The sequence below is a fragment of the Python bivittatus genome, unplaced genomic scaffold (assembly GCF_059951505.1).
Source record: "Python bivittatus isolate LINGU-HERP-01145 unplaced genomic scaffold, Pbiv_v1 ctg000700_np1212, whole genome shotgun sequence".
In the NCBI taxonomy this organism is placed as follows: domain Eukaryota; kingdom Metazoa; phylum Chordata; class Lepidosauria; order Squamata; family Pythonidae; genus Python; species Python bivittatus.
Window position 1 is genome coordinate 36,514,806 of NW_028277098.1, and position 26,872 is coordinate 36,541,677.

Below are 26,872 nucleotides of genomic sequence, written 5' to 3' on the forward strand. Positions count from 1 at the left end.
GATCTACCTTCATACCAATGGTGATAAACCAGTTAACTTTCTGAAAAAGGAAACACTGGAACGCCATACCATACATACCTCTTTACAATAAAATATTATATTTCATCTCAGCAAGTAAATAAATTGGGAAGAATATACAGAAGGATTCTGCCCTATCATCCAGAGCTTTTTGAGAAAGGGTTTTGAATAATCACATTTGGGGAAAGAAAAAAAAAAACTGTTTAAAAAGTCAAATAAAATGATACAGTGGTACCTCTACTTACGAACTTAATCCGTTCCGTGACTCTGATCGCAAGTCGAGTTGGTCGCAAGTCGAAGTAAATTTTCCCATAAGGTTCAATGTAATTACCGTTAATCCATTCTGGCGGCCGCGGACCACGCGTCAGGGGTGGAAAAACGGCCGCTGACCACGCATCAGGGGTGGAAAAACGGCCGCTGACCACGCGGCAGGGCGGAAAAATGGCCGCAGACCACGTGTCAGGGGCAGAAAAATGGCCACGGACCACGTGGAACGGGCGGAAAATGGCCACGGACCACGTGGAACGGGCGGAAAAATGGCCGCGGACCACGTGGAACGGGTGGAAAATGGCCATGGACCACGTGGAACGGGCGGGAAAATGGCCGTGGACCACGTGGAACGGGTGGAAATGGCCGCGGACCACGTGGAACGGGCGGAAAATGGCCACGGATCCTGTTTGTAAGTCGAGGCGAGTTTGTAAGTAGAGGTAAATTTTTGGGGCCGGAGCTGATCGTATCTCGAAAATTTCGTAAGTAGGGGCGTTCGTAAGTAGAGGTACCACTGTACTTGTTGGTGGACAAGCTAAACCACACCAAAGCATGATGTGGCTGGATATCTGAATTTTTCACAATTAGTGTATTAGTTGGTAAATGTCAGCAATCCCAAGAGGTGAATTTCACACAGAACAGTGTTCATTAAACTCTTCCATCAAAGGCTGTATTTTAAAACTGATTTTACACAACATACTGCTGTATATCAGAACGCACAGTAAATTATTCCTATGTCAATTATGATGAATACACACCAGCAAAAGATTACGCATTATACACTATACACAATCTAATTTAGAAAAAGCAGAGAGATCCTGACTTACTTGATTCCTATTAGGTCCCCAAACAGACTAGGCTGATTTAGCATATCCCTATTCTAAATAGTGATAAAGAGAAATGCTGACATCCACATATAAAGAGAATTCTTGTTTCGACAGCTAAAACACGATCATATGCTAGTGTTACCTTAGTGTATACTTAAAAGCATGCCTAATAGGATTGAAGGAAAAAGGTGATTTGGAACAAGTGGAACTGCTCATCTAACACGTTCTGGCAGCTCTTTAAAGCTACCCACTTTCCTGAGCTTGCCACACAATCCCAGGAGCCACTGCAGCTAGTACCCAGTGCAGCTCAAGGAGCAGCTGGAGTCTCATGGGCAGAGCGCAGCATGTCCATCTCTGCCCACACTGCTGCATTCTGGACCAGCTCTAAACTTCCAAGTGGTATGTCGGTATGTACATAGGTATTTATTTAAAGTATTTATAGGCAGCCCCATGTAGAGCACATTGGACTAGTCTACTTGTGAGGTGATTAGGGCATGACTGTCCAAAGGGTCTCCCAATCCAGGAATGGGCACAACTGGTGTACTAGATGAATTTGCGTCAAGGCCCTCTTGGCTACAGCTGCCACCTCCTCTTTGACCAGGCATTGCAAATTCAAAGATGCACAGATTGCGCACTAGTCTCCGGGGAGAAGTGCAACCCCCTCTAAGACTAAAGGTAGAAATGAGGAGGGAATTCCTCCCCATGACCCACCGGCCTCCAGATATTGACACAAGTTGACAGTATCACTTAGAATGTGGTAAGCCAATTTAAAACACTGCTAAAATCCTTCTCTCTCATATCATATTTAGGTAGTAATATTTCTTCTTTTTAAAAGAAATACAAATGCCACATTATATTCATTCATACATACATTAAAAGAAAAATAAAATAAACTAACTAAAGGTTTATGTTCATAGCTTGCTAGAACAAATTCTTCTCCCTTTTCTTTGCCCTAGCATTCAGATTTAGGGTTGGCAATCAGTGTTAGATCTGGGCCTTCTAGCACTATATAGCACAAAAAAAAGACAAGAAATAAGATATTTTTCTTTCTGCCTTCTGAGCTCCCTTTCTGCGTTCTCCAAACTAATGCACTTATTCCAGGGACTAGAATATGAACATTGTTGTTCAGAATGATGATTCATTGCAATACTTTTTTGGGGGGGGGGGGAGAACCTACTTTGAATTATAATTATTCTAGTATTAATCTCCCTGTCTCCCTTGCTCCTATAAGAGTTTGTAATTAATTTGAACATAATAAAATAATTTGACTGATTCATACTGGCACTCAGAATTTGTGGATTAAAATTTTAGCCTGTTATTTAAGCACAAAAGTTTCTGGAAAAAAAAAAAGGAACCAAGAGCCTTCAGGCGAGCAATGTGGTGAACACATATGATGAAAAATATAATTTAAATCATAAACCATTATCCAAAGCTTTTTGTGATGAAGTGATATATGTATTATGGAGCTTCCCATCTCAGAGGGAAGCTGTTTTATCAAAGGATACGACTCCACAAGTGCAACCTTAATGCCCATAAAAAATATGAATGGTATGGGTGATCATGCAACATTTACCTATCAGATATGTATAAGCTAGAATATTTCCAAAAGGGTAAGTGCTCTGATTTCATCATACCCAATCATACAGAATCCCAATCATACAGAAATTCCATCCCCATAACTTTAATTCTTTATTAATGTAATGGGAAGAAGGAATAACCTTGAGGAACAGGAGGAAGAGCCATAACCAAGACTTTGTGATGCTAAAAGAAATCTGAGTCCGGGGAAGAACTGTAACCTGTGTAAGTGTCTCAGACAAGACCCTCCCTAGTTTTCACAACGATAAAGGAAGGGAAGATAATCTTATAAAAAAAGTAACATTAGCATGCATGACTTTGGTTTCTTAGTCTGGTCAATCTTGAAGGGCTGACAGTCTCCCACTGCTGCATTCATTAATGAGGGGTGGGTGTTGGTATGCTGTCCATTTCCAAAAACTCTGGGCAGCTAACAAGATCGGCATAAAATAAAAAGCAACTCCCTCAAAAATAAACTCACCCATAATACGGGCAAAATTGCCCTCAAAATAATAAGCAGAAACTATATGAAATTATGTGCCTGCAAAATTCCAACCTTCACTCACATCATACCTTTCTTCTATATGGAACAATCAGGTCCATGATATCCAGGATGGAAGGAACAGAAAGGATCTCCATAGGGAGAGAATTCCAAAGTATGGGAGCAGCAATTGAAAATGCCCACTTCTGAGGTCCCATCGGATGACAATCTCATACAGATGGGACCTGGAAGGACTTGATTATTCAGTCTGATCAGACAGGCAGATGAATACAGAAGGTGGTTCCTCAGTCTAGAGCCACCTAAGGTCTTAAAAGTGAACAACCAGTACCTTGAATTGCACCTGGAAACCAACTGATAGCCAATGCAGCTCCCACAGCAGTGGAGTCAGCCAAATATATTATGATATCCATACCTGCTTGGGTTGCTGCATTTTGTACTGGCTATAGCTTTCCAAGGGCAGCCCCATGTAGAGCACATGACAGTAGTCCTAGTGAGAGGTGACTATGGCATCAGTGACTGTTGATGTAATTATCTATTCTCCTACCTGACACTTTTCTGCTCCTATTAACTTACATTCAAAACTTTTCCCTGCAGAGAGTTCCAACTGCAGGTTAATTGTATTCATAATTCTGAATGGAAAAGTGAAGGTGAAGGGAGATAGTTTGGACTTAGTAAACTTCATTTTTAAATTCTCTGCTTCTGAACTTTTAATCACTGTATCTTCACAAGGTTCCTGTACTTCATTTTCTACACCGACTTTACTACTGTCCAATATGGCTATTCCAATGATGATGATGAAGATGTTAAAACTATTTGATTAAATGTTTAGTAAGACCCTAAACACTGTCAATTAGATTAAACCCATGTAGATCTCTAGTTTTCATTTCCTGATGATTTAACACTGAAATTACAAATCAAAAATGTTATAATTCTGCACACATAGAAACCCAACATTAAAAATTGGGAAAAAGATGGTGATGTGGAAAAATTGGATGGAAATGGGGATATTAAAAATTGGATATTGGAAGTGGACCAATTTAGACGATGAAGATGAATTTTTAACATATGCTATGTTAAGAGATAAATATCATCTACAGATGTAACCCAATGGCAAAATTTACAAAATTTTGTTAACAACATTGTTTGTGAGACACCCGAGATACTAGAATAACTTGTTAAATCATTTAAAACTAAAAAAAAGTATTATTAGTTTTTATAGATATTATCAATAAATCAATTTGATATGCAGATGCTAAGAGATGAGTGGAATAAAGAATTAGAAGTTCCTATATTGCCTAGACAATGGGAGAATGTCTTAGCAAGAGTGTCAATCGACCTTAAACTACAACTTATGCAACAAAAAAATAGTATTTAGAATTTATTGGACTCCATTATGTTTGTATAGAAAAGGATTGTTTAAGACAGCATTTTGTTGGAGATGTAATGGGGACAATGCTTCTTTAAAACACATGTTTTTACAATGTCCTATACCTACTAAGTTTTGGGAGAAAGTAGCGGACCATATAAATGTGACCCTGCGACAAAAGCTAAAATTTTCAGAGGATAATATTCACTTGCATTATATATCTAGTACATGGAACTTAACCACTGGACAACGTAAATGGATTCTCTGTGCCCTTACTATGGCTAAAAGACTGATATTGCAGCACTGGAAAGATAATTGTATGGCCCCATTTATTCAATGAATTGAAGACCTGATTGCACTTGCCACTTATGAGTGGATTGCCTGTAGAAGTAGACTTTGTATGGACAAGTATAATGAAATATGGGACTCATTTATACAAACTACAGTAAGTTTTAAAAAATATGATAGTCATATAAATGTATTTGAAATATATACATGAATATTTGCATTAGATATGTATAGAATTGTAACTGTTTACTGTTATAATGACATACTGTTTTTTTCCTTTGTCATACTTCTTTCATTTTTTTGTAAAGCACTTTTTATGTTTTTTTCCTCTTTGACAATGTATGTATCTCCATCATTATTATCATTGTGTTTTGCACTTTTTCTTTTTTGTTATTAATTAAAAAGCAATAAAAATAAATATAAAAAATAATTCTGCGCTCATAGGACTGTACCAATCAACAGTGTATATTTGTTTTGTTTGTGAAAACTAGCAATGCTGGGGAGAAAAAATAAGATAAAATCTCTGTGATATACTTCTTTCTACATATGCAATAACGGAGTACTAAAAAGATTGTATCATAACTGAATGGTTAATTTAACTCTCACTGAATCACAGGTGAACTGTGAACTGCTTCCAGACATTCACTCCATTCTTGTTTCATTATGCTTATTCAAACATGCAAAATGCAGTAACAGACTCTGAGATATATTCTGTGGTTAGGGCCACAGTAATTTTGTAACAGGGAATTTGAGCATAAGTATTATGGGCTTCATATTTTCCAAAATAATTCAAGTATTTTTGCTAGCATATTTGTTTATCTCTATTTTGCCCTTCTTTTACAAGAATCTACAGGGATGAAAATCTTCAATTAGATCTGTAATCAAGGCAACCTAGATGAAAAAAGAACAGTATACAGCAGACAAAATAAATAAGAAAAACTAAAAAAAATGTCTGGGAAAGTTTACGAAAGAGATAGCTCTTTCAACAAATCCAAAGTAATTAAATCAAAATAACTAAAAGGTACACATTTAGTGTAGTTATCTCATTCTTTTTAACATTTTTTTTATACAAAATGTATAAAATGTAAAAAACATTTTTTTAAGCTACAAAATGCAGTTTGAGACAAAAACCAGTTCTGCAATTCTTTTCCTTCAAAATGCTTTCAGTGTAGTTCTCTAAGAACTTCCGGAGATGTTCTCTTTTCTTATACACAATTATGACGTTATAATTTCAGGAGGAAAATTGTTTTTCAAATCCTTTCCTTTCAAACGGTTATCCTACTGAAAACTGCTTTTCTCAACTGCTTTTACTCTCAGTGGATAAAGAGATATAAGTGGCTGTCTTTTGCATGGAAAACGTAGGCCTGGGAATAACATGCCTCACAGTGAAAACAGCATAAGGGGAAAGACGTAGGGATATCTTTCTATGCAACAGCGTTCTGCTGAAATTACAAGTTCAGACTGAATCTGATGTGAAAAACAGTGTCAGAGAAAATCCTGAAACTCTCTGTAATGCACTGCTTCTTTCTCTGCATATATGGCTTCTAAATTATTTCTGGCTATTTCAGTTACTGTAAAGCATTTTACTCAAAGAGTAAACACCAACATCTTAATACGGCTCAAAATAATACAATGACTAGTAATTACTTCCACCTACTGCAAAAACACCTACTTCCACTGAGTTAATCTGTACATTTACCAGATAATCGTTGTTACTTAGGAACCTTTTTCTTTTGTATATTTGGAATGCAACTTAGAGTTAACCTAACTGGAGTTTTTCCCTAGAGTTTCTAAATATACTTAGATATAAAGTCAACTTAAATCAGTTAACTTACTTCCAAATAAATTGGTTTAAGGGTTAGGTATCAGAACATAAAAATGTAATTAATTCCTTTAATTAATGTCCTCTAAGGGATAAGAAAACTGACAAATTAATCTGCCATGACTGAATGGCACATCTATCACTGTGCATACCCAAAAAAGCCTTACTCATAACACAGAGAAAACTCTGCAGTTCTAGTGGGTGCCTCTGGATGTCCTTCAGAATTTTGGATTGTGCCAATTCAGTGAAAGTCTTACTGGGACATAGTTCTTCATAATTTTTGTTGTGGAATTTATCTTTTCATTTTCTCTTTATAATTTTTTTTTAAAGGTAGAACATAAATACAGCCTCAGTTTAGTAGTCTCTTGATAAATAGTTTAACAAAAAAAAAAAATAGTAACCCATCACTGAAGCTAGCACTATTTGAAGCATTAAACAGAAAAATTAAATGAATGAAGTTTTTCTCAATTCTCATTCAAGGACTCCCGAAATTTATTCACACTTATCTATCTTAACAGAAATATGCTTATAATACTACCAGATAGCATATTAATCACTGCAAACAGAAACTTTCAATGGGTAAAAATATAAAAACTCAAGGCATTAATTACAGAGAAATGCCAGACATACCCTGTCTAACCTTCTAGCTTCTATATGTCTAAGTAGCTGTTGTCTCCAGTCAGCAGGCATTTTACCACAGCTCTCATTTCCCTTCACAGGGGTAGGCCTTGTCTTTAAATCAGGGTTATCTGACGGCTTCTCACCATAGTTACTCAAGTTATAGTCGGATGGTATTTTTTCCAATAGAGCTGCCATTGTAGGCCTAGCTGAAACTGGCCTGGTTTGGGAGGTACCATAACTCTCTGTACTGTAGCTTCTTGCAGACAAAGGCCTCCTTTGTGTTAAGTTTTTAACTGGAAAGCTTCCAGACTGGGTTTTCACTTCTTGATATGAAGGGTGTTCATCTTCATACCTGCCATTTCTTTTGAGAAACTGGGATTCAGACACTGAAATGCTGCTTTGGCGTTCCATAGCTCCTCTATACTGATGTCTGTTATACCTATCGCTTTGAGGCATTTCATGTGGTTCACTGACTCTTCTATACATGGACATTTCAGTGGAACTAGCCAATGAATCTGCTCTTCTTAAAAATCCAGCCCTTGATCCCTGACTTGACAACTGAGTATTGACAGTCTCTTCATTAACAGAAGGCTGTGAGAAGGAAAACATGTGTTCCATGGGTGGATAGCCTCGATAGGTTCTTGGACTAACCAAATCCTTAGAGACATTTTTTGTCTGTTGGGGAATGTATTCTGGAGTATGCTGGAAAGGTGGTGGTAGTCTCTTTTCAGCTTTCACTTCTACTGATCCTTGAGGATTAAAACTTTGGTCAAATTGGTATACTTTTTTAGTCACAGAGGGCTTTTGCTGCTGCTGGACCTTTACACTTCCATAGGTCAGCAGCTCATCATCAAGCATTGGCACAGACTGGCTACGAGACATACTAGACATTCCATGTTCCGGCCCCAACATTTTATCTTGTCTGTCATGTATCCCTGCGTTATCAGTAGTAGCTGCATAGTTCTCTAGTGGTATGTTATAAATTTTATATGCACCAATATCTATCTCATCTATACTTTGTGATTTCTTAAATCTACTTGTTTTTAAATCTCTCATCATTGGAGAAAGCCTCTCTGTACTTTTGCTGATGGAAATAATATTTTTAGAAAGCTCTGGGCGACAGTGAATGTGTGAAAAGACATTGCTGAGACTTCTGTTAGTATTGGAATCATGATAGTCCCATGGTGTTCCTGGAGAAAAAGTACTAGATATTTCAGGAGAGTCTTTAACAAGGTCTTTCCTTTCAGGTAAAGGGCTGGTAGTAGGGGTGCTCTCCAACTTAGAAGGAAAAGCTGTCCTATCTTCAAAGGGGCTAGGTGTTCTTGTCCAGTTCTGCCAAGGGTTTGATGGAGGCACTTCTGATTCAGGGGTATTTCGGATAGTGGGCTGTTCAAGTTCTAGGGGAATACCAACTATCCTGTCTTGCCTAATTAAAGGCCTGCGTCCATGAGCAGATGTGCTTCTTGATTTAGAGCTTAAGAGGGGATTAGTGCTAGGATTCTCCACTGTGTTCTCCTCTGCCACAAATCCTGTGTTATCATAGTGAGAGCTGTCATTCCAACTGTCAGCAAAGGCGTCACTCATTGGACGCCTATCATTATGTTGCTGTAAATTTCCTGCTGGAGCAGACTCCCGCTGACTGAGTAATGGCTTGGTCTCAAGAGGTTGGGGGAAAGACTGGACAAGCCTGCAAGAAACAAATATTTTTAAAAAACTGTATCAGAAAAGAAGCAATTATAGCAGAATAAAATGTTAACAAATACCTGATCATTATTGCCTACATAGTTTAACCAACCTATTACTGAATGGAATGTTTATCTAGGCTGGAGTGGACTAAGAAAATTGATTGGGGATTTGGGCAATCTATTAACGCCAAAGATGATTTGTTTTAAATTCTACAATAAACAAAATATTATACAAGCAGAACAGACAAATTTTGTGAACAATGAGGCCAATGAAGCACTTCTAAGCCATACTGATGTGCTTTGCTCTTTCTTTGTTATCAGTTTGGAATGAATTGTTTCCCATCCAAATAGCAGAACTGGAGTGAAGGAGAAACTGGAGGGGGAAGGAGGGAGGGGCAAAAGAAAAGCAAAAAGAACTCCCTCCCTCCCTCCCTCCCTCCCTCCCTCCCTCCCTTCCTTTCTCATCTAATTTCTTTGTAATAAATTCAGGAATACATTTATATCCTAATGAAATGTAAGCACATAGCACTAAGCCTACAGTGTCAAAGCCTCTTTCAAAATCTAATCTACTATATCCCTCAAGGAATAAAGTTGCTCTGTTGTTAATTTAAACATGTATATATTGACTGAGAAAATCTAGATGACACATAATCACTACATCACCTTTTATGGCTTTCCCATTAATATTTTCAGTAGAAATAGACACTTGGGAATTTGTGAAAGGTATAAGAATTTTGATTCATTCATGAAGCATTAAAAGTTCTGAATTCTGGATAGAAGATCCTCAAGACAAAAATCATGACTAGGGGCTGAGCATTTATCCTCTGCACTTTGTTCAAATGATAATTAAGTCCATAAACCCATGTTTCCAAAGAGAGCTGCCAGTTTAAAAAAAAATTTAGGATTCACTGGATTCCTTTTAGCTCCCTTTATTTAAGCTTTATGGTTGGGATATATCCCTATAGTCAATTTGAGTCCTACCAAATAAACACACCTGTTACTCCACAATGAATTATTTACTGCATCTTTAGCTGTAGTCTGCAAAGATCCTATTTTAACATGAGCATTAGAAGACCCAGAAGAAGCTTGTGATGGGGAATAGTCTGAATAGGTGCCTGAAGAAACACTGTTATTCATGCAGTGAACTTTATCAGCTTCAGACTCATCAGTTGACTCTGGAAAATATAAAATAAATTGTTAATATGAAATTAAAAATTCCAGGAAGAATGAAAATTGAACAAATATATATGAAAAAGATATGTTATAATTAAATCCAGAAAAATGATTTTCAATTCTCTTCTGTCCCATTTAGCCACATGTCTGCCTCTGCCTGGGCTCCACATAAAAGACCAAGGCAGTTATTCAACATTATTGATTCTCCATCTTCAGTCACACAGGACGGTTGCACACATGAGGGCATTATACCAATCAATTATTGCAGATTGCCTTACACAGGTGTATTAATTTACTATTATCCTTTTATGTTTTGCTTCCCCCAGTTACAGGTACTCCTCAACTTACAACCATTTGTTCAGCAAATGGTTTGAAGTTATGGCGGTTTGAAGTTATGGTGGTGCTGAACAAAGGAACTTACTACCTGTGCCTGAAGTTATGACCGTTGCAGTGCCCTTGGGTCACGTGATCAAAATTTGAGCACTTGGCAGCCCGACCACACTTATGACCACAGAGGGGCTTCAACTCCCCACACTTGCCTATCTCCTCCATATCTATACCCGTTTGGCCCCCTGTCACCCTGCTGTCACCCCAGCTGACCTTTACTGTCTTCTTGCTCCCACTGCTGATGAGGCATGCCCAGCCTGGCTGCTGGGCTGGGCCTGGGCTTCACGCTAAAAAAAAAAAAAAAAAAAAGAAGCAGAAAGCACCCCCAGAGCCGTGATGCACCAAAAAACCCCTTCACGCAAAAGGGGCTTTTTGGTGTGCTGCAGCTCAGGGACTGCTTTCTGCTTTCTTTTCCTGCAGGATGAAACTCAGCCCCACTCTGCCCAGGACTGTGGCGCAAAGGGGTTTTTTGGTGCACCGCAGCTCTGGGGCTGCTTTTTATTTATTTTTTTTCACAGCACAAAGCCAGACTCTGCCCAACCCAGAAACGTGGCACAAAGGGGCTTTTTGGCACACCGCACCTCTGGGGCTTTTTACTTTTTCTTTTGCCCCATGAAGCCAGCCCCAGCCTGGCCCAGCAGCCAGGCTAGCCACACCTCGTCAGCAGCGGAAGCAAGAAGATGGCGAAGGTCAGCTGGGGTGGCATAGCACAGGGCAGTAGGGTTCTCAGAGTGCAGGGTGGTGAGGGCAACTATGGCTGGAACTGGGCTGGGGCAGCTGCAGCTTCCTGGGGCATGGCAAGCAGCCCAGTGCTGTGCATTTCTGGGACTGCTTGCTGCCCCACCAGGCAGGGTACAGGGTGGCCAAAAGGGCAGAGATCAGGGGGAAGATAGGCAGTTGGGGGGAATTGAAGGTAGTCCCTTACCTTACTGAGGCTTGGGGCTGGGAGGGACCAAGCCTGGAATGGCTTGGATTGGGATGGGTACTTGCTTAACAACCCGCAATTCTCATTTAACGACAGCAACCAGGACTGCTGGGATAGTTGTGGCTAAGCGATATGGTCGCATGACATCTTGCTTTATGACCACATCACTTAGCAATGGAAATTCCGATCCCAATTGTGGTTGTAAATTGAGGACTACCCGTATATGTATATTTTGTTAAAATAACTATTTTTCTTTGATTAAAATATATTAATTATATTGATAGGAAGGAGGAGTTGAATTGTTTGTTTTGCTATTGAAAGATGCCTTTGCAGCAGTCCACACTATCCATGAGCTTAAGCAAACTGCAGAGGTCACAAATGGGATGGCCTAGGAACTTTGGTTGGAGATGGACCAGTTCTCTTTCCTCAGCTGAAAAAAGTATTATAGCTATTACCAAGATATATATTACTATACAATATCTTCTCAACTATAACTTCAATATGATCAAATGTTCATAATCTATGACCTCTGTGGTATGAAAAATGTTACCCTTACACATAGTTTTGCGAGTAAGCAACCACACTACCATAAGGTGTTCAGGAACAGTTTGATGCTTTATAATCTTACACTTAAAAGTATTTACCACAAAGCATTTCTGCTTCATTAGAGATGATTAGAAGGTAATCTTAAAAACAGAAATTAAAATTCTTGAGTCCAGAATAGAAGCCATTTGCATTCTGAATGACAAAACTCATATCATGGCGGTATCTTTAAGTCTAGAATCCTTTTTGAAATAAAACATAATGTATTACCAAATGTGACACTCCAGATTGGAACTCCCAACATAATTCTGAAATGCTAAAACAGGCAATATTGCTAAAGAAATAACACTACCATTTTGCTGATTTAAGTGTACTCCCTTCAAAACTGCTCTGGTTAGTAGTAAAAAAGAGAATATGGTATAAAGAACAATACTAGTTCTGCATCTTTCTTCACCCATTATCTCCAGTTATGACACAGGAGTTCAGAAAAATCCAGTACCTTTTTTTTCTTTTCCTAAGAGAACAAGTTTAGGTTGATATAATGGTGCATCAGCCATTGAGGGGCGAAGTTCTCCTATCCTCATGTCATTCACAGGGTGTACAAAAGAATCCTGTAAATTGAAATAATATTGGAGAATTAAATATCAAAAAGAGACTACCAAAGGGGAATGGGAAATTAACAACTTTGTCAAAAGCATAAAAAGTAGAATACTTTCAACGATAATAGTGATTTTAAATATTACAATGATAGAATTCTGTAAAAATTAATAACATTATGGATGGAAAAATGTTAAAATATACAATGAAAAATAAACCAAATGCTTAAAATAATTTTTCTTTTGGCAACTGATTTTGTTCAATGTAATTTTTAATTTTCTTGTTAAAGAAAATATAAACTGTTCACATTAAATGTGAAAGTTCATATACATATTTTTTCTATCCTTCTGCTGCTGTACTAGAAATTGCAGAGACTGGAAAAAGATGTGGCTGTTTTAAAGAGGTTCCATGTGTTCTGAAGTACCTCTTCCAAATAATTTTCAAAACTACTACTGCCCTGCTAATAGTGCATGAAGGAATGAATAAACATGATTTAACTAAAACCTGGTTCAAAGTTGTGACCAGCCTTTTAGCAAATTCTTAATTATAATTCTGAGCTTTATATGTTTTTTTCTTCTTCCTGACTGAAATCATATATTGTCTGAACTGACCAGCTTTTGAAATCTACATTCTCAAATTTGTTTCATATTTTCAATTTATGGAAAAAAAATATCTGAAAGGCTCAGATTCAATAACATGCCTTTAAATAAAAAGTGCTTGTTTCTAAAAATTGGATTTAACATGCTGTCAACTGGAGATGTTAAAAACCATAATTTACAATATAAATTTTGCCAAAAAAATGTAAATTTTATCTATATTATTTCAAACAACTTCAAAATAAAACCAAAATCTGAAGAAATCAATGTTACATTAAGAATATTAAAATCAGGCAAAAAGATGAAGAAATGGAAAAATATTTGACTACTTATAACATCTTAAACTCTAGCATTTGAGAGGTGAAATATCAAAAAGGCTTCCTCTTAGGTGCCTCTCTTTACTTTCAGTGCCTCCTCCAGATTGCAATTTCCAGTTAATATATACTGTTATGAGAACTACTGAGAGCCAGTTTGGTGTAGTGGTTAAGGCACTAGGCTAGAAAGTGGGAGTGAGTTCTAATCCCCCCTTAGGCACAAAGTCAGCTGGGTGACTTTGGGCCAGTCACTTTCTCTCAGCCTTAGGAAGGCGGCCATGGCAAACCACTACTGAAATCTTGCCAAGAAAACTCTAGGGACTAGTCCAGGCAATCACCAGGAGTCAACACTAACTCAAAAGGCACATACATACACATGAGAACTATAAATAGTTTCCGCCAGTTAATGTTAAAAGTATGTTGTTTCATCAAAACTGTATTAGCTAATGTAATGTTCTTCCTCTTCTTCATATTACGCATATCAACTGACTACAGAATTGATACTAATATCTGAAAGTCAGAAATTTCCACTGGAAGTTTTGTGTGATTTAAGATTCTATTGATCCTCTGGAATCATATGCTATATAAGCCCAGCTGGTAGAAAATATATATCTTACTCAAATAGGCACATGACCTACTCTATAACTTTGTATATTTCTGCATGAGTGACTTACCTGTTCAGTGGTAGAGTACTTTTGGGGAAGATAACTGCCCAAATTGTTAAACTTTGTAGTATACTGTTTCTCCTCTTCTTAATTATTAATGGAAACAAGTCTTTAATGAACTGGATATTAATTAAAAAGTTACTTGGAGCAGCATGAATAGTAACTGCATTCTCTTGGAAGACAGTGGCAAATATTACCTGGCAGAATTCAGTATTAAAATTATCCAAAACATTAACCCACATATTAAAAATCAAGAACCATGACTAGCAAACTCTTGTTCACAGAAGCATTATGTCACGCCCCTGGCTGAAGATGCATAATTAGACATGTCTGAAGACAAGCAGACAGCAGGCTCTCGGTAGTTCCAAGCTGCAGTAGGCCTGACAGTGGAACTGAGTCCTGCCTCGCCAGAGCCTTCCACCTCAGGGACTACTCAGCCAAGACCAAGTGACCTAGGCCTTGATCTGGAAGTTAGATCATCCAGCCCTTCAGAAAGACACAGATACTGAGTACATGTTCAGAAGGCTACACAGCGCAGAAGTGTCAAGCTGGCTTAGAAGGCTGTAAGTTTTGGCAGGAAAGCAGACGAGCTGCTACAAGAAGATTGATGACTCTCAGCTCTATGCTAAGAATGGACTCAGAGTAAAATATTTAAACCTTCCCTTATATGTGGCAGGTGCTAAAAACCATTTCTTAAAACACTTGGAGTATTGCTTATTTTACCACTGGTTATTATGTTCCTCTTAGACTTAGTCTGTTGTTTCACTATGCTTCTGGACTTCCCATCTTGTTTGGTGTTTTAGTTCAGCTTCTTATATCTTCTGCTGCAAGATATGATTGCCTAAGGTATCTAAAGTCAAACTTGATTGCTTCCCATCTTTTGCTATTGCTTTTTCTCAACTTATTCCTCCTCTACTCTTTATGTGGGATTGAAGAGTTTAATAACCTGTCTTGAGTAAGGCATTTACAGCTGTGTAATTAGCCTTAATGGTCAGGTTGCAGGACAAGCAGGAAAGATGATAGTTTTTACTCCTCCTTTTGTTTTCATCAGTTGACTCCTCCCTGTAATTGATTGCCATTCTGGATGACAGTCATTCTATACTGATAATTATTTTCACATCATACTAGCAAGTTTCCTGTTTACTATTATTCTTTTCTTATTATCTGTATTAATGGTTTTACATAATGGTTTTATTTAGTTTTTTATGTTAATAAAAATGATTTTTTAAAAAATGACTTGTGGGCAGAGTCATCTACCTGTGCAATTTGTTTCTATTGTATGTGCAAAATTGCTGAAAGAACACTCCATCCTGCAACTAATAATTATGTTTCTCTCATTCAGCAGTCAAGGAGTCTTGCATATTTCCTAAAACCCTTATGGAGCATCCTACCTTCTTTATCTATTTACTCTTGAGGAACCATGCCAACCCTTGCAGCCTTTCTGTTGGTCAACTGCTCCAGATTGTCTAGATCTAGAAGTTCTCCAGATCTCTAAATCAGGATAATAATTACTAATAAGTACTGGAGAGATATAACAATATCAGTAAAAAGATATGTACTAGTTCAATTTTAAAAGCGTTAATTTAAAGGGCACTGGTATTTATTCTTTGTTACCTCCACTGACAGCTCTTTTGTTGCCATGGGCCACTTGTGCTCGAATTTGTCTTTCACAGCTTGTTCTGCACTGGCAGATGGTGCTGAATTCTCAGGCCTCACTCCATGGGTAGATTTGCCCACCAGATTTTGAACAGATTTCACCATGTTCTTTAAATCTTCTGGATATGGAGTTGGATAACGCTTTAAATTTATTTCAACCTAAATATTTAGTTAACAAAATAAATTAAAAGCAGAAGTAGAAAAGAAGTATAATTGTTAAATTTTTCACTTTGATTATCAAGGTGATATACATTGCAAAACACAGACAGTGAATTTAGGAGTTTGAGACAATGTTAACATAAAACATTTGCTACACTGCATCTTTGAAATGCAAAAGCCAGTATCATTTATAATAGGGTGATGCAGAATTCCAATCCATTGTTGTCAATATAACAATTTGATTAAGATTATACCATGATACTTATGATGCAAAATATTCCTCCAATGGTTCAGGCAGATTCTAGAAATTCACTAATATATGGAATCTCACTCTGGATCTATAATACAAGATTGTGACTGCTTATCTGAATATACTGGTAGCAATCCAAAAGAAGCCTAATTGTCCTTAAGGTTACAGAAAACAATGAAACTTAGGTGGATTGCATTCAATATTGAACAATTATCTTTCTTCTTTGATAGATGAGTGTATTTGAATAAACTGGGACACTATATTTACCACAAACATAAAATATAGATGTACAGCCAAGATTCCAAAGCATACACAGGTTAATAGGCATCCATTCAAAAAAGCTTGACTGATGTGAAAAATACAGACTATGGTAGAAACTTACACTCAATGTTGAAGTATAATAAAATACGCATTACAGACAAGCACATCCAAACATAGACCTCAGTAGCAAATGTAAAATATTACATAACAAGTCAATGTACAGGTCCAGCACAAGAACTACTTAACTATAATGAGTGGATATAATATCACTGCAGCTCTAATTGACAGTCTAAAGACTGCAAATGCTGATAGGCTCATCTAAGTACTTGTATTAGTACATGACCTGGGCAATGGCTTAACTAAAGCCCAACACAATCTAAAAAACAGGAGGGATGTAAGCAAATAGTACATGCATTGCAAAGGATACTAAAAATACAAAGTAACTAAACTAACTACACAAAGATATTTGAGTAAAGCCAATTTATCTTAGATCAATATTAACTTTCACTGGTAAATGTATTCTCAGATGTGCTAAATAGAATTAGGGTGAAGATATTCCCATATTAATATTAAAAATGATAATTACCAATGCAGTCTAGACTCCCTTTCTATTCATGGTCTTTTATGTTTCACATTTAAAGTTACCTCAGAAGTAGCATGCCGCTGGGGATAAAAACCTTCCAAAGTGCAATATTCCTGGATAGAAGAATTTCTTTTTTAATTTCTACTGTCAAATTCAATTCAGCAAACAATGATATACTTGACCAAAAGCAAATGTTATAAGATCCATCAATGCAAATTAGTTATTAAAATGTGTTATAAAATTTGGCTAAGTTAAATGTAAAAAGCAACTTATATGTACATAGCAGGCTGCTTTAGGACAAGCATTTTCTTGAAAATCAGGTCTTTGATGTTGATAGTTCTTTTGCCCCTTAAACTATTGCCTTCATATTCACCTAAGAGAAAGATATCTGCAGTGCATACTACAAGCAGAGAGAGGCAAGATATCAAATAGATTGATCAGTTCTAAGAACCTACAGATGAAATTATTACCCTCTGTTACATTTCCTGGATGAAAGTGAAAGAAAATCACCTTTAAACACCCTTATATTTGTCTGTCAGTAACTATCTGGTTAGATACCCAGACTGATAATGTAGTACACACATTTCAATGTGATATACTTCAAACATATTTAGCATTCTAGAAACAAAGAACACATTGAGTTTTACTTAAGTCATTTAAATTCATATCACTGAAAGTATTTTTAAGTTTCTTCAACTTTAATTTTGAAAAACTTTCCATTTAATTAGACTTGCAACCATTTTAGGAAAAATGCTGATCTTTTTCTGTATTTACATCTATGATGAGAGATGACTAGGCATAAGTAACCTGTCTCTTTAGTATGGGGATTTAAAAGGATACGTTTTCAATTCTTCACAAATCTTCAGTTGTTGCAGACATATACTTCTTAGCATATTGGAAGCTAATCTTGGAAAAATTTCTCAGAATAAATTCTTGTTATCGTATTAACGATATTTATGGCTAACAAGGATTTTTCTTAATCCAGAATCTGGAATCAAAGTATAGTTTCAGAGTCTTATTTCAGAAAAACTCTGGTTAATCTTAACTGAATAATTTCAGTTTGCTTTCAGAATCTAGCTTCTGATTTGTGAGCTCCATTGGACATAACTGATTTTGAAACATATAATTCATAGTGTTGTGTTCTACTATATACTGTGGTCAATTACAGCTTTCAAGTTGATCCTAACTACTGTGTCATTCTTTGCATTTTAAATTAGACTATTTTTTGCTTAATCAAGTGAAAAGACAGGCTTGCTAAAAATAAAAATGCAGTTTGTACCTTGAGAAAAATATTGTAATATATTGATAAAAATGTACATAGATGTAGTCTATTTGTTATTGCTCAGTTTGAATCTGTCAGCTATAATAGAAATCTGGCAATGGCTATTCTGTAATTTTTTAACTATCAGAAGTACTGGGGATTTTCATGTGAAGACAGAACAACTAAAATCAGAAGGCTAGGGCTTAACCTAAAACTACAGGATTTTTAAAAATGTATTTATCATGTATTTGCTATCCTCCTGGATATAAAAAATGTAATTTTTAGAACCTTCATAAGTAGCCTACAGAGAGATGGGAGGAATAGAAAGTTATTTTTATTTTTATTTATTTTAATTAAGTATTTCAGATAATTTCTATTTGCTAGTAAAATATTTTATGTATTTATTTTTTATGAATATAAAAAAATGCATATCAGTTATACTGTTATTTTTCCTTTAAATATAAATTTATTTTTATTTGAAGATTGCATGAAGACTAAGCCAGGTTGCATGTTTGTAATATTAACAAAACATCTCACTAAAATCAGTGATCTACTTTGCAATGCAAAGAGAGCAAAAAAAGAACTCTGCTGCCCATCTACGGTTCATCTTCATGCTTACTGGCAGACCAATCAGCTTTAAAGAGGAACAGGAGATTTACTTGAACCTTTCATTTCCGCATCCAGCTATCACTTTTTTCTTGTTGCAAGCTATATGTCTTTTCAGGAAAAAAAAGTAATTTAGACCTTGACTGATGAAAAGTTAAACAGAGTTGGACTGGAAAGAAAAAGATATTTCTGGAAGAAAACTGGAAACCAGTTTTATAATTTTATTAATATATACATGATGAGTCTACCCAACTCAAAGGAGATTTTACTTTTTAAGAAGCAAGGGCTGAACAGAGTTGTCCACAAGTCTCGATTTCCCTGCCAAGTGTACTTACTGCTCACTTGTTTTTAAGTTGGTAGGAAAAAAGCAAAACCATGGCTCTTGTGTGCTTTACAGAACATTTTCCACTCCTAACACTTAGGCAATTAAATAAAACAATTTTGTTCTTAGGGGAGATTGAAAATTCATCAGCATTTCAGTAAAAATGTATTAGATGGCAGAAAATAAAGTTGAAGTATAAGCATTAAGTATAGAAATAGTTTTCTCTATGTGTGTGGCGGGGTTATGTGTGTTTGTGTGTACACATGCATATGCCCCTGCATCTGTGCTCGGTTATTTATTTATTCAAGAAATTTGAATAAATCTCAGTCACAACAACAACAAGGAAAAATATCATTCTAGGGCAGGGATATTATTTTTCTTTATTCCTGTCAATGAATTCTATTCAATTCATATCCTTGATCTTCCAACCACCACTTAATTGGCTAATATGCTTCTTGGTCTAATTTTCCTTAGAATCAAATATATTTTCAAATGTCTGCTTTAAATAAACTTGACATATAGCCTCAAGGCACAGGCCCCCATATCTGACTGAGGAAAGCTAGTTTATTATAGCGGTTAAGGTATCAGTACTTTTCAGGTGCCTCCACCCCAGTTCCAATCTCTATTTGACCACGATTCTCACCAGCCAGTCTCTTTCAACATAACTTATCTTACAATATTGTTTTTGTGGGGTATTCTCATGCAAGTCATCTTAAGGTCTCATGGGAAACTCAGCATTCTAATTTAGTGCAATAATAATTCAATAAAGATACATATGACTTTACCCCCAATTTCTGTTGTTGAATCAAAATATCAAAATAATCATGATTGTAGCCAAACATTTCAGATATGGAGCAGGCTAGATATACTAAGATTGGAAAATAATTTTTTGTATAAAAAATATTGTGTGAAATATAAACCTTATTGGGTTTACCTCTTTCTTATGAGATTGAGACAACAGTAGTAAATCTAAGGGACTGAAAATGAAGCCTAGGTACAGATCCTCAGTTTAAGGATTTACTCATATATTCACATTATTTTAGAGCCAAGGGCATTTTTATATGACCTGCTCTACCCTTAGACTGAATGAGGTAGTCATTTAAGGAAGCGCATGCTAGTATAAGGGTATAGAGATATGTTTAAGGACTGAGTGTATATGTTATATCTAATTTCTTCTGTTTCACCTAAATTAGGAATTTGTTCTGCTTTTCTCATGTATTGCTGTCAGTGTTGAAATAACACTCGTGCTAACCTGGTTGACTTCTATACATAGAATAGGAGGTGGAAAAGAAAGGTATCTTTGGTTCAGACACCAAACTGTCTTGGGCCACCTCTGATGAATATGGAATTGAGATAGTTTCCTTGTATAACATATAGAGATTCAAGAAGAAATTGTAAAATAAGAAGGGGTCTTATGGTCAAAGTACTAAATTCTATGAATGTAGAATGATGTTCTTCCATAGGATTGCACATAATTTCATTATCAATATACTGTATCAATTTCCTTGTGAATTAAAGGGATTAAATTGCTTTTTGCAATTTTGAAAAAAAAGATATTTATGTTGTTTTTTTTTAATCCATTCAATTGTGCCCCATTCTTGGAGACTGCTTGGACAAGTTCCTGCAGTTTTCTTGGCAAGGTTTTTCGGAAGTAGTTTGCCATCTCTCCTTCCTAGGCTGAGAGAAAATGACTGGCCCAAGCTCATCCAGCTGGCCTTGTACCTAGGCGGGACTAGAACTGTTATTGAGTTAGTATGAGTTAATTAATTGAACTGTTATGATATTCCCTCTTGTGTAATTGCCTCTGGGTTGGTTTAGTAAATGAATCTAATGCCCTCTATCTTCCCCCTCCATTTTACATAGAATGAAAACAATTGCATCTAACTTATTAATCTCCTCTAAAGTGACAGCTGTCTCTTAACTAACAAGATAAGATATTTGTGAAGCTAAGCCATCAAGTTCCATTGATCACATACTGTTGTTCTTTTTTGAAACAGCACAAAAATGGCACAAGAGGCATTTAGAAGAGAGTCATTTCAGTTCTGCCAAACCTAATTTGTAAGAAGGCAATATGTAATTTCAATCTCCATAGATATTTATAACACTGACAACTGCTTTCTTTCTAAATGTCACAAGCCTTTATGGGCCATTATACCAACTATCAAGAAAACCATGGGCATTAAGAAAAGATGGATATTACAGGAACAGTAGAACACTAAAAAAAGAGGATCAAAATTATAGAATGCCCTCAAACAATGCAGACCTATACATGTGTAGGACTTTCACACTGTTAGCTATGGAAGAGGAGGCTCTAAGCATCTGCAACATTCCATCTGTCATAGCCAGCCCTGGATGGTTCAAGCAAAGTCCCAAGAAGACAATCAATATTTCAAAAAGACATTCATACATAATCAATAATCTCTCACATATACACAGTACCTACTCCAGTGGTCAGGTACTTACAGTACTCAAAATGTTACTGAACGACAACTATCAGCAGATCTAGCCAGTTTGGCTCAAAGTGAGAGTACTGACAGTTTAGGTTCAGCAACTTCTAGAAGGTCATAGGTTTTCAACCCATAATTTATTTGTTATCTGATATTCACTGAACCTTACCTGAACTGCACCTATAATCTAGAAATATAATCCCACTTACCTTAACTTTTCCTGCATTTTCCTCTTCTTCCTTTTTTTCCTCAAACTCAAAGGCCACTGTCATACGTTGCTGCCGCTGTTCCTCCCACAGAGTAGGATTAAAACTATCACTGTCAGACTGGAAATCTGTAGTTAATTTAGAAATGAGGGATAGAATCAAATAAATTAGCTAATAAAACTTTATTTGCTATTCTTTTAAATTTATAATGACTCTAAAGTAAAAACGCATAGTTGCATACCATGTACTATTTTTTATTACTAAATTATTCATTTATTGATTCTAAGCATTTATATTCTGCTTATCTATGTTTAGTGCAAGTAGACCAAAATATGTCATGATTGACCCTTTGAAAAGTATTGCAAAATTATGCTTAGGTTAATTTCAATCATTATAAATCTTTATGGCATGAAACCCAAGTTATGATATTACGATACACCACCTAAGACTTGCTATCCTAAGTCTGGAATTATTTTGATACTGAGATCCAATATTTCTAAATCTGTGCAAGTTCTGTTTCCTGTAACACTCTGGCTTTGGTACATAATTCTGATTGCAGAAAGCAAAAGATAGTCTAAGAGAAAATGCTCAGGAAATCAGTAGAACTAAAAAAGGCACACCTTCCTGAAATTGCTTCAGAATTAAATAAATTATTTGAGTTGTATTATATTGAAAAACCAACAGAACTATTAATAAGATTTCTAACTACTTTTGGATATTGTGCATTTAGAAAATCTGGCTAATAATTTTACCTTCATCACCACGAGGTTGTTGTGGAAACATGTAGTTAGTTAACACTCTTTGCTTTGTTTCTGGATGTGCCTCAGTCTGAAGAGGAATCAGAGCCTTAGACTGTAAATAAATAAAAAAATTATAATATTCTGCCTCCCAGGAAAAAAAAAGTAATGGTGGGGCAAAATAAAATGATGGCATTAAAAAATATTATGAATGCTAACAAATAGTGTTCTGTAACAAAGGATACAGCTATTAACCTTCATTTAAAATGAACGTGTGCCAAAATATAATATCCAGGTGTGAAATTGTATCACAATATGATTTCTGTAACATCTCCAGACAAGAAATGATGATGCACTATTTTCTTGTGATTTAGTTATTGTTTGTTATGTTGCCATACTGTTTTGTTACAGAAAGGAAATAACAATATCTTTGAAACTATGGATACGATTCAAAAGCACACATGAAACATATATTATTTGGACAAGTTTTACATACGTATATATTCATTCATTCATTCATTCATTCATTCATTCATTCATTCATTCATTCATTCATTCTTTCAAATTTAGATACCGCCCATCTCACAAAAAGTGACTCTGGGCAGTTCACAATATCCATTCCTATAGCATCTCTGCTTAGCTCACTTAAAACACATAAAAAATGCACTGTCATCTTTGAGGGGTAGGGTATGGATATGATAATATCAAGTTTCTTCCTGTGCTTCATACAAAACACTAAACCACTATATGATTTGTTTTTAGTTAGCGTGGTGTTCAGACTCATTCTTCCTGGCTTAGCATTATGTGCAAACTCAGTGATTTTATGAAAGACAATCCCTCCATCAGCAGAGTTTACATTTATCTGAACAGGAGAAGGCACTGTGAAAAAACAACTACCTGATCTCAATTAGTATAGTATTTTAGGGGAAAAGACATCTGAGCACAAGGACTGGGGGCTCAGAAGTTAGGAAACTGCTGTTTTTACTTGCATGTAAAAGTCAGCTTCTTTGTATGCTTACTCAAAAAAAAGTTTCACAATGGTACTTGCACCTAGGTAGATGGTTTATGTAAATAAATGGAAGGGATGGGGTTTTTTTCTTCTGCAGGCTGAGCTAAACCTTTCTATTCATGTTGGGGCGGGGTATGATTGGGAAGAGGAAGACCTTTGAATCCTGTGGAACAAAACTATCCCCCAATCTGTCCTTGCCATGACTCCATCTTTTTTTTTTTCCTTCCTGTTGGAGTTCTACCAATAGTAAGGAAAGGACAGGGAATATTTCTGCAGAAGAGAAATCTAAATGATCCTATACTTTCTGAGATGCTTTTCCAGGATCACAGAGTTGGTCTGTAAGAATAACACATATTAGAATATAGTTCAATTAAACTTGCCTTTTTGAAAAGTAATAATTGCTAATGAAAATGATTTATTAAAATAAACTCTGAATTCATATCTTGCACTTACATTAATTCAAAACAAAGCTATTTGTTTATCATATTTTTTAAAAAGCTAGAAACCATACTCTTAAAGAAGAAACAAGATGTCTAGATATTGCAGGCAGTTTCCTGATAGGCAGTTCTTTTATCAAGCATCCAGATTCTTTCCTATCAGCAGATTCACTGAAAAATCTGATGATAGTGAAAAACTTGGGGGGGGAAAAGTATACTTCTAGATCCAAAAAGCACAATCTGAAATTCTGGCGTACTGATTTGTCATGGTGATAGATAATGTACTTTACAAATATAAATCAAACTAGTACCCTGTTGTTTAGCTGTTATGTGCAAATGGATATTGAATATGTACCTGGTTGTCTGAAAGCCACAATGCTGCAAGTTCTTTCAGCTTTGTAAAAGTGATAGGTAAATTTTTCAATCTGTTAAAAAACAACAATATTCAGACAACGTGAATCCTTGCTAAATACAACAGCATTATTTAGGGAGACACTGTCAATTCTTTAAACAATACTTTGCAGTGAGACCACAATAAACATTTGGCAAGTTTTAGTATATCTTGTCATTGTTTTAAAGATGTTTTAACAGAAACATGAACTTCCAATTATGTTTTTTTCTCAGTTTAAAATGAAAAATATATTTCCTAAATCTTTAAAATAATGGTTAAAATAATAAATGAAAGAACCGACAATTTCACAAAACAGCTGTGATTTACTTATCTATATGCAAAAAATTATCAGCGCTTTAAAGTAGGAATCTGGAAACTTCAATTTTATTAAAAGAACAGAAATGTTAATATATTTGAAAGGAATATATTTTCCTATTTTTTAACATTTTTGGTGTATAGTTTCCCTCTAGTCCTATTTTCTGTTTTGTAATGTTTGAATTTTTTTTATTTATTACCTGAAAACATTTATTCAAATTAGTGGCCATATAATTGTTTTCCATGATAATATATAACAGTAAAAATGAAAGAGATGCCTGACTGAGATTCTGATTTATTTGCTCTATTAAACTATTATTTTGAAACTGGCTAATATAAAAGCAATAAGGTGTATTCCAAAAAAAATGTTTTAGCCAATGCATGTAATCAGCAAGTCCCCAGTCCCCTTTCTTTAAGAGGAGCCTGCAATGCCACAAAATGACCTTTGTGTCCTACTGCCGATTTTGTATAAGATGTATAAGTTGTATAAGACACTCCTTTCATGCTTCTGCCACAAAAAGATGAAAATGATTTGGTGCATATGTAAACCATCTTATGCCATTGAAGGAGCTCATACAAATGCTGGTGTCATTCTCATTGTCTCTGCAATACAGCATGCCCAGAATTTATCATACAAAAAGAAGACCTTAGAAATACAATAAGGATATAAACTAAATTCCATTCTTGAGATCCCAAGAAGCTTTTGTTTCAAGCTCTAAATTACTTTGTATTAAATGAAAGAAGTGCCACGCTAGATCTGAACAAAAGGATTACCTATCCAAAATTCTATATACATAGTGAATAATCAGATGTCAATAGGAACCCTACAAGTAGGACATCACTGCAGTAGGACTCTCACACTCATTTCTCTAGCAGGTGGTATCAAGAGGCCCACCGTGCTGCAAAACCTTTAGCACCGTGCATAGCTAAACTCTTCAATTAATAGCCAGAAGAAAGAAATGGATTTTTATATTAGCCCAAGCTGCATTTTAATACCTGTTTCACCTAAATAAGCACAATTATTATTGTATTGTAAGAATTATATTATTATTGCTATTAATCTATAGAAAATATAGCTTAGCTTCATGTCATTCAAAATATGGCTTAAAATGCTTAAGCCATAAAATATTCAAAAAAGCTAACGACTATTTAAGACTATTTAAATCTTTTATGCACTGCTTAAGTTTTACTTTAAGAACTGGATATAGTTTTCAATAATTCCAAAACTGAACTCTCACATTAGACTGTGGCCAGAACTACACCTTTTATATGTACTGAAGGCCAAGACTGGCCAAACAGAACACATTTTGTTGAGTCCTAACTTTCATAATACAATACAAATACAATACAATACAAATACTTTAATGACCAAGTATAAAATATATACAAGGAATTTGTCTTCGGTGACGAACAGCAAGATCAACGGTGCGGTTGGATAACAACAGAAAATTAATAAACAGTAACAATAACACTACCCAGTAAAATAACTTTTCCAAAAAGAAGAAGCCACTGTCCAATACATATCAAATCATATAGTAATTAACAGAGCAATGGCACAAGGGAAAAAACTATTCCGATGTCTAGATGTTTTAACATATGGAGCTCTATAGCGCCGTCCTGAAGGAATAAGTTGGAACAGATTATAACCAGGATGAGAAGAGTCTGCAGATATCCTCTCTGCCCTCCTTTTGACCCTCACAGTATATAGTTCTTCTACAGAAGGCAGATGGATTGCAATGATCCTTTCTGCAGACTTAACTATTTGTTGGAGTCTGAGTCTGTCCTGTTTGGTTGCAGAATCAAACCAGACAGTTATAGAGGAGCAAATAACAGATTCAATGATTCCCCTGTAAAACTGTACCAAGAGCTCCTGGGATAATTTAAACTTCCTAAGTTGCCGCAGGAAAAACATCCTTTGCTGTGCCTTTTTAATAATGGCTGTAATGTTAAACGTCCATTTCAGGTCTTGGGAAAGTATAGAACCCAGGAACTTGAAGGACTCTACCTCTGATACTAGGCTGTTGAGTATGGTAAGGGGAGGAGTATTAGAAGGATTCTTCCTAA

At 35.8% G+C, this 26,872-nt stretch overlaps 1 protein-coding gene across 1 annotated transcript in view; it reads right to left on the reverse strand.

The window, feature by feature from the left end:
• The window catches only part of LRRC7 (leucine rich repeat containing 7), a 128,196-nt gene that overhangs the window by 23,665 nt on the left and 77,659 nt on the right, over nt 1-26,872 (reverse strand). The window contains exons 12-19 of the mRNA XM_088153812.1: nt 24,458-24,527; nt 22,672-22,771; nt 21,923-22,047; nt 17,140-17,190; nt 15,783-15,983; nt 12,496-12,607; nt 9,963-10,143; nt 7,293-8,970 (exon numbers count right to left, since the gene is read on the reverse strand). Of these exons, the coding sequence (XP_088009938.1) occupies nt 7,293-8,970; nt 9,963-10,143; nt 12,496-12,607; nt 15,783-15,983; nt 17,140-17,190; nt 21,923-22,047; nt 22,672-22,771; nt 24,458-24,527 (2,518 nt within the window). The remainder of the gene's footprint in view (nt 1-7,292; nt 8,971-9,962; nt 10,144-12,495; nt 12,608-15,782; nt 15,984-17,139; nt 17,191-21,922; nt 22,048-22,671; nt 22,772-24,457; nt 24,528-26,872) is intronic.